This window comes from Erigeron canadensis, chromosome 5 (genome assembly GCF_010389155.1).
Source record: "Erigeron canadensis isolate Cc75 chromosome 5, C_canadensis_v1, whole genome shotgun sequence".
NCBI lineage: Eukaryota > Viridiplantae > Streptophyta > Magnoliopsida > Asterales > Asteraceae > Erigeron > Erigeron canadensis.
In genome coordinates, this window is record NC_057765.1 from 1,944,960 (window position 1) to 1,957,135 (window position 12,176).

The following is a 12,176-nucleotide window of genomic DNA, read 5'->3' on the forward strand; positions in this document are numbered from 1 at the left end:
TAAAAAATTTTAAAAATGATGTTGTATGTATGGTGATAGCTTTGTCCTTTGTGCATTACCGTAGAAGGGATACAGGCTCTTATGTTATAAAGAATGACCAAAAATTAGATAATTCGTAAGTAGACACTTATAATCGGCTACTGTTATTGATTTCTTATGACACATTTCAATGTTGAGTGATGTGATCGGACTATGTTAATCAAATACCTGTTCAAGTACATTTTCTAAAGGATCTGATAAAACACGGGCTCGAATAACAAGAGATCTTAGTCTTATGCTTCAAAAACCAATGGACAGCCTGAGATTAATGAGATAAGAAACTACATAGAGCCGACATTGGCAGAATGTGACCAATTTATTTGGGGGGCGAAAATCAATCAATATGTAGAACGTTACTCTTTTTATCTATATTTATACTATCTTATAATAATTAACATCTTCTCTCTCATATAAGTGTTAGATGCAAAATTACCACTTTACCTTTGATTAATTAATTTACATCATCAATCCCTTATTTTTTTAAAAATATCTCCACTATACATTTACATCAATTACATTAAATTAATTACTTACACCCACCACAACCACCGTCACCACCACCAGTCGTCGTCACAACCAAACCGCCGCCGCATAGCGGGGGTACAATGCTAGTATATATATATATATTCCTTATTTTTATTTTGAGAACCATTTTTTTTATATATAGAGAGTATATATATATACACATTGATGTTCTATACAAAACGTATATATAAACGAGAATTTTGGAGGTTCTGGGACCCTCACCGGTCCCTTCATACTTCATAGTTTCGCCCATACATGGAGGCTAGGTACATCTGCCCACACAAAGCAGCTTTAAGGAACCTTTGTTTCAAGATGCATGAAAGATCACCTGCAATCCAAGTGTTGGCTATACATTCTAAACTTATGCAATTCATTAGCCTAACATCACGAGACCAGCTACAAGTTGTGTTGAATGATGTTCCTCCCAGAGACGGTGACCTCTTGTAGCTATGAAGATATGCAAACACTTTGAAATTACATGTAGTAATGATTATGGCAGGTGTAGATATATTTCAAATTTCAAAAGTTATAAGAAACGTTTTTATTTTCAGAAAAATTTTGAAGTAAAGTTGTTACAGAAAAGATTGGTTGGGACGGACTCCCTGGAAGATCATGGTATAAGCATCTGACATAATTTTGATCCCCCTTTATAGAAGAATCATGCTTTTTTTGCTGCAATAAATTTATGCCTTAAAGGAAGTACACTACTTATTTTTAACTACAAAATTTTCAACTCCAGATTCTTGTAAACAAGCTAAAGTGTATTACAGAAACAGTTTCACAAGGATAACCATCCTCATTTGAGTGAAGGCCACATGATAATGATCATCTGATACCCGAGTATTATACTCACAAGACAGCTAAAATACAAATGTATATCCGGAAAGAGAGACTTTCATCAATATACCCATGTGGCAAAAGATTTACATGCTATACAAGTAAAGCAAGAGACTCATAAATTTACTAAAAGTTATAATAGGTACAGGACCTGAGAACCTTGAAAGTAAGCAAACATTCTAAAATAAACCTATAATACAGTTTTAGACAGCCGTATTGCTAAAGATGTACCTTGAGATATGGGCCACAAATGCAATAAGCTCATTCCAATTACCAAGCCGTTATAAGTGCATCCTCTACCTCCAAACCTTGACAGCACCATCACTGCTGCTTGATAACAGTAGCCTGGTTCAATTAGATGAAGCCGGAGAGAGAACAGGGTGGTTATGGTGACAGCCTCCTGAATCGGTGGCAGCAGCTGCAGAAATGCTTTTCCAGTCAGCATAGTTGCCAAAGGTCGTCTTCTTGCTTCCTATTATGAAGAAGTGATGGTCATGTCAGACTCACTTTACCTTTTTTATGATAATGCAGATACTGGATTTGGTTTCATAAAAAAACTCATCATTTCCATTTTCCAATTACCTTGAGAAATGGGCCAAAAATGCAATAAGTTCACTCTGAGCTGCATTAATGAAGAAGTGAAGATTAGTAGTATTGATTAATAACAATGAGACAACCAAACTAACATAATGGAACAAACCAAGACCTGCAATGATCCCATTGGCGAATTCATAAGTGGTGCCGCTACCTCCAGGTAATGAAAGCAATGAACAAATTCCAGGTGAGCGGGGAGGAGGTTCTTTCAGCTCATCTATTCTGTACTTGTATATTACACCCCTCCGTAAATTGGGTATTAGAATTCGTATTGCTAGATGGTCTGACCAAGGTCCACGCATCACTGTCAGTACCTTGCAACCCTCAATACCTGCAGTATATATGTCACTATTAAAAGAACAAAATGAATACGAGTCATGAAGATAGACAGGGAAAAAAATATATAGCCTTTCATATAAATACACATCCAACTTTGCTTTTCCTATTCTTGAACTCTATGTTATGTGATATGTAATACATACCGGGCTTAAAGCCTTTCACCACCACCACCACCACCCCCGCCCCCACCCCCCACCCCCCAAAAAAAAAACCTATGATATGTATTTCCATCCTTGTAACTATAACCTCAAAACACAGCTAAGCTTTAAAACTACAACTAATAAAAGAGGCAACTATAACCATTTATTTATAAATCAGTTGGTTTGGGTTGAGTTGTATCTCCACCAGATCAAATGTAGCTTAAAATGGTTCAAGACCAACCACATTTGACACATAAATTACTTAAACAAGATTTTTTTAAACACTTCTCGCCAGCCAATTTCCACCTGGCTATAAAATTTGCCATTATTACATGTTACTCTACCTGCCTAACACACCCAATTCACCTGACTATTAAATTTGCCAGCTTTAGATATGAAATATAACCTAATAGATCTTACTACAAAACAGACTATATACTCATGGGAGTTAATAAGATTAGTGAGTTACCTGGTGACGACTCTTGTTTTCTGCATTCCACAGAAAAACTTTATTTCAACTTGCTGCGAAATAGACAAATGGCCTTACTGTTGTAGATAAGGAAGTACTCTGAGGAGGAACAAAAAGACACATATTCGCTATAGTGCATGCAACTGAATACTGCTATGAGTTGACGGGTATGCCAAACCTCAAATCCCATACTGTATCACCACCTAGGGATGATCCTGAGACAAACCAATTCCCATAAAGACTTGCCACAAGTACTAATACATAACCCTACTCTGGAATCACTTTTGTATTCCATGAGTTTGCGTTTTCTCGAGTATGACGTAAATGGACGCCACAGTTATAGGTGCTATAAAGAATTGTTTTACTATCATCATCGCCACCTGAAGAGTAATTTAGAAGTGTAACAATTGCTTCTTCTTTAAGGTCAATTTTTTTACAATCAGCCATTTCCGAATATTTCTCTACAACACTTCCAGGTCCTCTCAAGATGTAATCAATGCAAAATATATGAATTGTGCCATCGGAAGCTCCAACAGCAACTTTGTAAGAGTGAAGCATTGTAGCACAGAGTGATCGGGATAAATCATAGTTGTCAAAGGCGTAGGCGCACTCAATGCGATAAGACCTCAAATGTGGCCTAGCCGAGATGTGCAAAAAAAGCACCAGCCCAAAAAAAAAACGCACTTAGGTAAAAAACTTAGCAAATGCCATTCAATTACTAAATACCATTAAAAAAAAACCCATAACATTCAACCAAAAACTTCAACAGAATTTTATAACTCAAAAACTAATATAAACTGCTTTTCATATGAAAACCTCCCCATACAAAAACCATAAAAACAGGTATCTACACCCTAAAACTATGGAAACCGGTTTTCACATAGATACAAAAACAGGTTTCTATAACCTAAAAACTAATATAAACCTTTAGAAACCAGCTTTTCTGTATCAAACGCGCCTTTCATCTATGGGCCTTGGGACTAGGGTTTCTAGGCGGCATAGATGGGCCTCACCTGTGCCTTGGGCCAAGGCACATGGTGGCTTTTTTAAAATAAAAAACGTGTTAGTAATTAGCATTCGAAATATCTAGACAGTAAGTTATCTAATGGAGAATTCTTCTTCCAATTTCCAAGAATCCCAAACCTTGACAGTGGAATCATCAGATATAGCAACAAAATAGCTACGGTCACTTGAAACGGCTATTTCATTGACAGCAAAACAGTGTTCTTAGAGGTGTGCAACCAACACCCCGCGAGACTGCCAACCAGAAACAGGAATTACAAGTGTTCCACCGAAAGATGGTAATCCTGATATCTGGGTAGGAGATGAGTTATCATTTATAGAGCTTGAGACTCCTAATTCTTGAAATTTGTTGCTGACATGGACTGTCTGGTCCAATCTGCTATCTTCCAACTCCAATGTTGAAAAAAATTCAGGCGCACACGAAGCGTTTCTGGATATCCTCTTGTTATAATATCTAAAATAGTATAACGGTATGCCTTCTGAAAATTTCACCAACTAAATTATTTTCAGCTTTACTTGTGGGGACATGAATCCTTAAAACTTCAAGTTGTCAAAAAAGAAGGGATCCAAAATATCACTGAACTGAGAGCAGTATGATCAAAGCTTCCCATTTCGCCAAGAGAAGTTGACTGAATGGTGGTGCCAATAAACTTCCGATCTGTCCAAATCTTCATCTGATCCAACTCTCTTAACACCTTTCTAGTACATGTCATCAGTTTCTGGTTGCTTAGATTCTGAAGCTTCAGACAGATGACTTGTACCAAATCTTTCTTTGTCTTTCTAACATGTCTAAACTCTTGTTATTTTCCAAGATTTGGTAAATAATTGCCTTGAGACTGGCGGCTTCAAACATAAAAAAAGGGAACTTTTGGTAGCTAAAGATGCAGGTTGTCTATGGAAAAAAGGGGAAACAGTGGAAGAAGAAACACATAGGAATCAACAGCACCTAGGGTTTCACTACTCGCTACAATGAACGTTACGGTCGACCATCTTACACATTGACTTTGATAACATAAACATGAAAGGCATGCTCAATCATTTCAAGAAATATTCTTTTCCTTAAAAAAACCACTTGTGCAGAGTTGCGAAGCAATGTAACACATTGACACCTCCACACTTCGCTGACCGACAACGAAGCAAACATAAATTGTCCAGCGGTAAAAAGCCGATCTTAAAAGCTCGTCTTGGTCATTAAGAAATGCAGGAAGGATGACTAATAAAAAGTCATCACTCTGCCAAAAAACCAGCAAAGATTACCAACATATTCTAAAGTGCTCTTCTAATAGTTGGAATTTGCTTCGGACCCATTACAAGTTCTTGAATAACCTTGGCTATTGATTTACTCAGTTGTGAATCATCTTTTCCGGTTATTTTTTTCTGTGCGACTTCTGGCTTACACTTATAAAAATTGAGAACCCCTGCTTCTGTTAAGCTTATCGAATGTATTAGAAAACCGGCAAGTTGAGATAGATTGCTGATATAGCAGAACCTTACATTTTCTTCCGGATCATCGGAAAGCATAGAAAACATTGGAAGATTATTTTCTAGAATGATCTTAGCATCGCTTAGAGGAAAATCCAGAACTAATGATAGGATGTCAGATAGAGTCTCCAAAGCAACCAATCTACCGATCTAACACTTGTAGATGAATTTGAGAGCATTGCAATGGCGTATGAAAGCGCACGCTACCGATCGATCTGAGAGCATTGCAATAAATTATGGAAACGCAGGCTGTAACCGGTCCTCATCATCTATGTATAAAGAGCATGACTTAAAAAATAAGGACTGCATTCTTCTTTGTTGAGGCATTTTGATGTTTTGCATACAAGGACATAGGAGTTACGCAATTAAAACCATTACTTAGCTCGTGTTATCCTCTGGTAAGGGTAACATTTCTTGAATTACAGATCCACCCATCAACCATATCTTGAACTACAGTTCCACCCATCAACTACATCAAGATGAAAAGAAACGAATGGGCTGAACCAACAAATGTTTTAGAATTGGTATTTGATAAAATAGACAAGTTAGACTTATTTGGTTCTTATTATCCCCAATGTAGCGCGCCAATTCTTGAAGTTGCATCTCAAAATGCTTATAAAGCTTTTTATGAAATATTGTCTTCTGATGCACTTAATAGTTTGGATAATAGTGGGTACGACATTATTCAACCAGCACGTTCAGATAAACTTACAACCTTATCTTATAAACATTGGGTAGAACGAGAAGCGTTCTAGAACATTTATAAATTCTGCCAAAAACAATATATTGCACTTTGGACGGTTACCTTTACATGAGTTGAGTTATACAATAGGTGCAACATTGCAATTACGAAGAGAGCTCCAATGGCACGAGTACATAATATACATACTATTATTTTAAGTAGTTCAACATCTTTATGGTACTAGAGAAAAATAACAATTCCTTTACATTATGGATAATAGTTTATTTATTCCTTACCTTATGCCAATGTAACTCTCCAATATATCATTCTTAGAAAATCTATAAATGTTTTATAACGCTTTGCATTCCTCCTAACGTCGATGTCAACTTCATCTACTGCTAATGGAATAAAAATCTATAATTTTTTTAAAATTGAAATATTTAAAAAAAATTGAAATGATGATTGATTACCGTCAACAGAAAAGACCGGTGAGGTTGCATTCTCTAAGACCAGGTCCGAGCACAGAGACGTATTATCGCTCATCCATAATTGATTCCGATTGGATAGTGTGTATTCAATTGACGATTTGATTTTAGGGGATAGACATAGAGCCGTAAAGGTGTGTGTATGACTAGGGTTTCTTTTGTGCCAAAATCGTGCCTGGGAATAGTGGACCCGAAATTAACAAAAGTTTTGAGAAATGAGAGAGAGGAGGAATCTTTCACGTGATGGAACAGTGGACACACTTTGAGAGGTGATATTAATCAATCAATCAATATATTATTGTTGGTAGTCTTATTTTGGAAGGAAACGGATAGGTTATACTATGGGGTAACAAATATGCCGGCTATACTTCATCACTAGTTAATTAATCCGGGTTCAACTCGAGTATTCTAAACAAATTTCATAAATACATATCTATTATAATAATAATAAAACTTAAAAAAAAAAATGTAAGGTAAAAATGTCTATATTTTTAATGACAAGTTATCAATGTTGCTATAATGAAATGAGAAGATTCAACCTTTTCTATATCATAAAAAAATTTATTATACATTAGACTTATTTTACATTATAGTTTTAAAAACATTTAAATGAAGGGGCTAAAATTTAAAATTCAAAGATGATGTCATAAATGAGTTAGATAAAGAATAAATAATTGGTAAAATAAAAGTCTAATGATGTCAAATAAGGTTTTCTTAAAAAATATTGATGTCATCACAATTTTACTTTATTTATATAAGATATTTTGTGAAGGGAAGATTTTGTATTTATACATGTGATTTTTATGGAAGAAGTTTGTGAAGGAAAAACATGTTTTTTCCCTACATTATATTGAAACAAGCAATCTGACAAATCTTTTCTCGAAAAGAATACATTTCTCTCTAAAAAACAAAAGTGATAGGCGATACTATATTGAACAAGTGATTTGACAACATGGATGGAATCTTTTCTCAAAAACAATACATCTCTCTCAAAAATAAAAAATAACATTTGCGGCGACTTGGTCAGCACAATAATTATAATGGTTAGTGGATTGCTGACGTGGCATGACTATTTGCAACGACTATCGCTGCAAATAGTCTTGGTCGAGATACCAATTATTCTTGATCGGGATACGGGCTGCGTTTTTTTATCTTTTTATTTGAATTGATTAATTAATTAAACAGGTGAAAGTTATCTTGAGTTATTAACCAAACTGTGATGCCCGTTCAATATATATATATATATATATATATATATTAACCAAACTGTGATGTTTACAAAAAATATTTACCAAACAAAGCCACTTCACTTAACATGCATAAAAACGTTGTACATTTCCATATTAAAAACTCCCCCCTGAATTTTATGGTAAGTGTACAACTAACTAATGCACCTTAACGAAAGTCCTTAGGGCTTCGTTTAACAAAACCCTTTACCAAATTGGAGTTTTTGACATTTTCACACTCTATAACTTTTATCAAACTTAGTTTTTTACGTGTCTTTATTTTTAACCTCATGAATTCAATTCGAATAAGAAATTATCAACATAAAATCTCAAATAAAAAGAATACCACGTACATATAAAAATCCTTAGGGGATGTTTGGTAGCCTAGAATTGAAAAGAATGGAATGATGGTCGAGAATGGAATTATAAAGACAGAGAATGGACCTACCAAATGGAATTTGATTACCTTGTTTGATACAATGGGAGAATAAATCTAAAGAAACTGATTATCCTGTATGATTATGTTATTGAATGGAATTGGATTATCCTTTTTGAGCTATTTTTTTTCCAACAATGTTTCATTTTTATCCAACTTCTTAGTTTTAAAAATGTTTTTTTTTCTTATTTATAGTTTGTCGTCTTCACTTCACAAATTCAATATCCCAGTTTCTTTTCCAAACTAATATGTGAAATTACAAATAAAATTGACATCAAAAGCTACAAAAGATATATACTAATAAAATAAAATTCCTTACTAGTACATTGAGATAGTCTTCCAAAAGATTATATATATATATATAACAAGAAGCTACCAGCAAAAAACATGTTTCATGAATAACATGCCTTACAGTACAACAAAAAAGGTTTAGTCAAGTAAGCCCCACCAAAAGACCATCTTGAAGCATTTTAATGTAGCAAATTCTACATTCTTCCGGGTACAAAAAAAAGGTAGAACCAAGTAAGCCCAAGTAAGTACCATCTAGTCTAAAGGACCATCTCGAAGCATTTGAATGTAGCAAACTCGTCCTTCCTCCGGCAACTATAGAAATATCTTAGCCATACTTTGATTTTGACCGATAATATGCATACCTTTCACACGTTCATTCCAAGTGATGTTAGGCAAATTTTGTATCTCCAAAATAACTTGATCCAATATACTACCAGTTTTGTTACAGTCTTGATTAGCACTTTCAACAATTTTGTCACCCAACCTATTGATGGATTTTTCGATACTTTCTGTCAAGTCTATGGAACATCCGCAAAAAGTATCATTGAAATCATCAGAACACTTGCTTCTTTTTCTTTTATTACTAACACTACTTGTTGGTCCATTGGACACGTGAGCCTCCGTATCAACATCAATAGGGGAAGTCACTGGTGTGGATGGCCTCTCTTCTACAATATCTTCATCTCCAAGATCAACGGCTTGAGATCCAGTAGCCCTATCTTTACCAAAGATAGTACAAAGCTTTTCGTAGAATGGCAATGGCTTGCCTCTAAAACTACCTGCACCTTTATGAGACTATAATAGAAAGTTAATTATGTTCATTAGATCATTTTAAAAGTGGAGACTCAAAATGTTCTATATCTCATTTATCTTTTTGAAAGGACTTAATAGGATGTTTTTGGTTGCATCTGAACATACACGTCAAAAGACTATATCGAAAGTGTTACCAAATTCCTAAAACCTTCTAAATGATAATACTAAAACAATATCGTTTTCGTAATGTTATGTTATGTAATAAATAGGTTATTTTTAAGTTTCATTCACACCCATACTAAAAACTTTATTCATTTAGACTAGTTCAGCTGTTTAGCGATTTTACTACTTACTTTTTCTGGACAGCTCTTCTAATAATGCCATATAGTTGCTTCGAACTTGTGCAAGTTTGTCGACTATTAGGTAAAGTTAGCAGTAACATGGTGGGGTCGAGTGACTTGGCTCACTGATCAAATGGGTAAAGCTTGTGTGCAGGCATGATTGGATTGATCCAAAACACCTCATTTCCAAGAATCCTAATTTGACAAGTGCGATGCTAGTTCTTTTATTGTGCCCGTAAGATATAAAGGATTACTCGCTAACCCAAATGACACAACCCGTTACAATTAACATGACGCCTGTAAAGAAACAATCCTACTTCCACTGTGTACATATATCAATGACATAGATGGACTAATATGAGATATGGCCACAAGTAAACTATGTTTTTATGCTAATTGCTCATTGTTAACAGTGGGTAAGAACTTGTCAAAAATCATTCTCTAGTATTGATTATGACCAATTGACCATCTACTACTTGTCAAAAAACTTCTGCATTGGTATTTGTTTAAGTGATGTACCAATGCTGATCAAACAATATATGAAAGTATATATCTTGATGTACTCATTCCACACTTGTTCTTCTGCATCAATGCAACATGTTTCAGAATTCCAACCAAAGCCACTTGTGTTTGTGCCGACTAGCATATCGTGCACAATGCTAAAGTTCGCCTTCAATGTCTTCATTCTTGATTTGATATGGGGCTCCGCTTTCAAGCCCGAGGTAGGGAGACTTACATCCAACATTTGTTCCACTGCCTTGAGATATCCGGGTTTGAAACCATTATCTGCACCTGAATACTTACCCGATGTATGTAAATCCATGAGGGCATCGATTAGCTTTGCATCTTCATGTGTTGTCCATGGTCTTTTGTTTCTTCTAGCACCTCGAGGTACACTTGAACTTGAATCTGCCATTTCTATGACACACACACACACACATATATATATATATAAACGCAAAGTTAACACACACACGATATTAAAAGTTTATATAACAAAAATATTAAAAGCACAATTACTAATTTATGTTGAGATACATGATACATAATACCTAATTTAAGCAAAATGATAATTTAATACATCCAAAAAGCTGGTGAATTTAGAACTTAACAAAGCTCAGGACAATAAAAGCTAATGGGCTAAATGAGAACGTCTTGCATTCCACTCATTAAACATGTCATTCGCAAGATTATCCCTAACGTCATTCCATCCTGATAAAGTTTCCACGGTGTTAATAACATTATCATGGTTATCTTGAGGTTCTATATGATCATCCAATACTTCATCATCAGCGGGGTCATGGTTCATTGTAGTGCGAATAAAATTATGCATTAAGCAACAAGCAATAATTATTCGCGCCATGGAATGTGGTCGATGGTAACAAACATCACGCAAAATAGCCCATTTATTCTTAATTAACCCGAAACATCTCTCAATGACATTTCTTGCTGATGCGTGTCTTTTATTATATAACTCTTTTGGAGTTGTAGGTGGACGGTTCCAATCATTAAGATGGTATCTTTGACCATAATAAGGAGTTAAAAAACCTTCGGCATTAGCATAACCGGCATCACAAAGGTAGTACGTTCCTATTATAAGATATAACTATTTAGCACATTTATAGTTATAATTTTTTTTGTTATGTATTATTTATATATATAACATACCATTTGGTATCTTAAGGCCATTTGGCCTACTAATAGCATCGCGAAGCACTCGACTATCCGCTGCCGAACCCTCCCATCCCGCCAACACATAGGTAAATTGAAGGTCTCTTGTACAAACACCGAAAACATTAGTACAGATATCACCCTTTCGTGATCGGTAAGATTTTTGGTCACTAGCAGGGACCCTAATCTTAACATATGTTCCATCTAATGCTCCTAGGCAACCCTTCATAAACAAAAACAAAAGAAGATAGAACCATAGGCAAATATTATATATGGATATATTACATATTAATCTATATCTTAACTAACCTTAAACCACTTCCATCTCTCGTCTAATTCATTATCTGGCACAGGGATTGGGGTCTTGTAAAAGTCTTTGTGTAGTTGACATACCGCATTTAAGACTAGCTTGAAATACCGACTTATTGTTTCATTGGACCTCTGAAAACTGTTTCCGATTACTCGAATTTTCTGATTATGCGCAAGTATGTGTAAGAACATTGCAACTTGTTCATCCACTTCAATGTTTTTCGTACTACATAGCCCCCCTCTAGTCTCAAGAATCTCACAAAGTGTTTCAAAAGCATATATATTCATTCTTAAATTTACTATACTTGTAGCATCACTAGCATATACCATTCTTACCATATTTTGGCGTCTTTCATAAAAACTTACAAAATAGTTTTCACGCAATGCTTTAGACTCGATTACGTGATTCATAGCAGCACCACACAATAAAAACCAACGGGCTGCAAAATGTATTGTGTGAGATACTCCTAATGCAGCTAACGTTGAAACTTGTCTAGTTTGGATGCTATGTCGAGACAAGCTTGTCCTAGTCAT

The 12,176-nt window shown here is 35.1% G+C and overlaps 3 protein-coding genes across 4 annotated transcripts; all 3 read right to left on the reverse strand.

Annotated features, from left to right (window-relative positions):
- Positions 1-1,383: 1,383 nt before the first annotated feature.
- On the reverse strand, positions 1,384-6,893 carry LOC122599020. Of its 2 annotated transcripts, none has more exons than XM_043771466.1 (4): positions 6,601-6,893; positions 2,108-2,326; positions 1,984-2,023; positions 1,384-1,873 (listed from the first exon to the last, which is right to left on the reverse strand). In XM_043771466.1, the coding sequence occupies exons 1-4, from the start codon at positions 6,671-6,673 to the stop codon at positions 1,840-1,842; spliced, it is 366 nt and encodes a 121-aa protein (XP_043627401.1). In that variant the 5' UTR covers positions 6,674-6,893; the 3' UTR covers positions 1,384-1,839. The 2 variants fall into 2 exon arrangements, with proteins under 2 accessions (XP_043627401.1, XP_043627402.1); XM_043771467.1 differs by lacking the exon at positions 6,601-6,893 and adding an exon at positions 2,944-5,126 and having other exon boundaries at positions 2,108-2,343.
- A 1,987-nt stretch (positions 6,894-8,880) lies between these two features.
- On the reverse strand, positions 8,881-10,578 carry LOC122599483. Its single transcript, XM_043772003.1, has 2 exons — positions 10,218-10,578; positions 8,881-9,365 (listed from the first exon to the last, which is right to left on the reverse strand). The coding sequence occupies exons 1-2, from the start codon at positions 10,576-10,578 to the stop codon at positions 8,881-8,883; spliced, it is 846 nt and encodes a 281-aa protein (XP_043627938.1).
- A 216-nt stretch (positions 10,579-10,794) lies between these two features.
- On the reverse strand, positions 10,795-12,176 carry LOC122599486 (protein ALP1-like). Its single transcript, XM_043772005.1, has 3 exons — positions 11,643-12,176; positions 11,331-11,556; positions 10,795-11,252 (listed from the first exon to the last, which is right to left on the reverse strand). The coding sequence occupies exons 1-3, from the start codon at positions 12,174-12,176 to the stop codon at positions 10,795-10,797; spliced, it is 1,218 nt and encodes a 405-aa protein (XP_043627940.1).

What these genes read in the sequence shown, in the direction of transcription:
- LOC122599486 (XM_043772005.1), bottom strand. Translation starts at nt 12,176, where the DNA reads ATGACTAGGACAAGCTTGTCTCGACATAGCATCCAAACTAGACAAGTT. An exon ending in AGAGATGGAAGTGGTTTAAG is followed by an intron (nt 11,557 to 11,642) that starts GTTAGTTAAGAT and finishes TTGTTTATGAAG; the next exon opens with GGTTGCCTAGGAGCATTAGA. An exon ending in TGGCCTTAAGATACCAAATG is followed by an intron (nt 11,253 to 11,330) that starts GTATGTTATATA and finishes ATCTTATAATAG; the next exon opens with GAACGTACTACCTTTGTGAT.
- LOC122599020 (XM_043771466.1), bottom strand. Translation starts at nt 6,673, where the DNA reads ATGAGCGATAATACGTCTCTGTGCTCGGACCTGGTCTTAGAGAATGCA. An exon ending in CGCCAATGGGATCATTGCAG is followed by an intron (nt 2,024 to 2,107) that starts GTCTTGGTTTGT and finishes TCATTAATGCAG; the next exon opens with CTCAGAGTGAACTTATTGCA. An exon ending in TTTTTGGCCCATTTCTCAAG is followed by an intron (nt 1,874 to 1,983) that starts GTAATTGGAAAA and finishes TCTTCATAATAG; the next exon opens with GAAGCAAGAAGACGACCTTT.
- LOC122599483 (XM_043772003.1), bottom strand. Translation starts at nt 10,578, where the DNA reads ATGGCAGATTCAAGTTCAAGTGTACCTCGAGGTGCTAGAAGAAACAAA. An exon ending in AGTGTGGAATGAGTACATCA is followed by an intron (nt 9,366 to 10,217) that starts AGATATATACTT and finishes ACTTTCTATTAT; the next exon opens with AGTCTCATAAAGGTGCAGGT.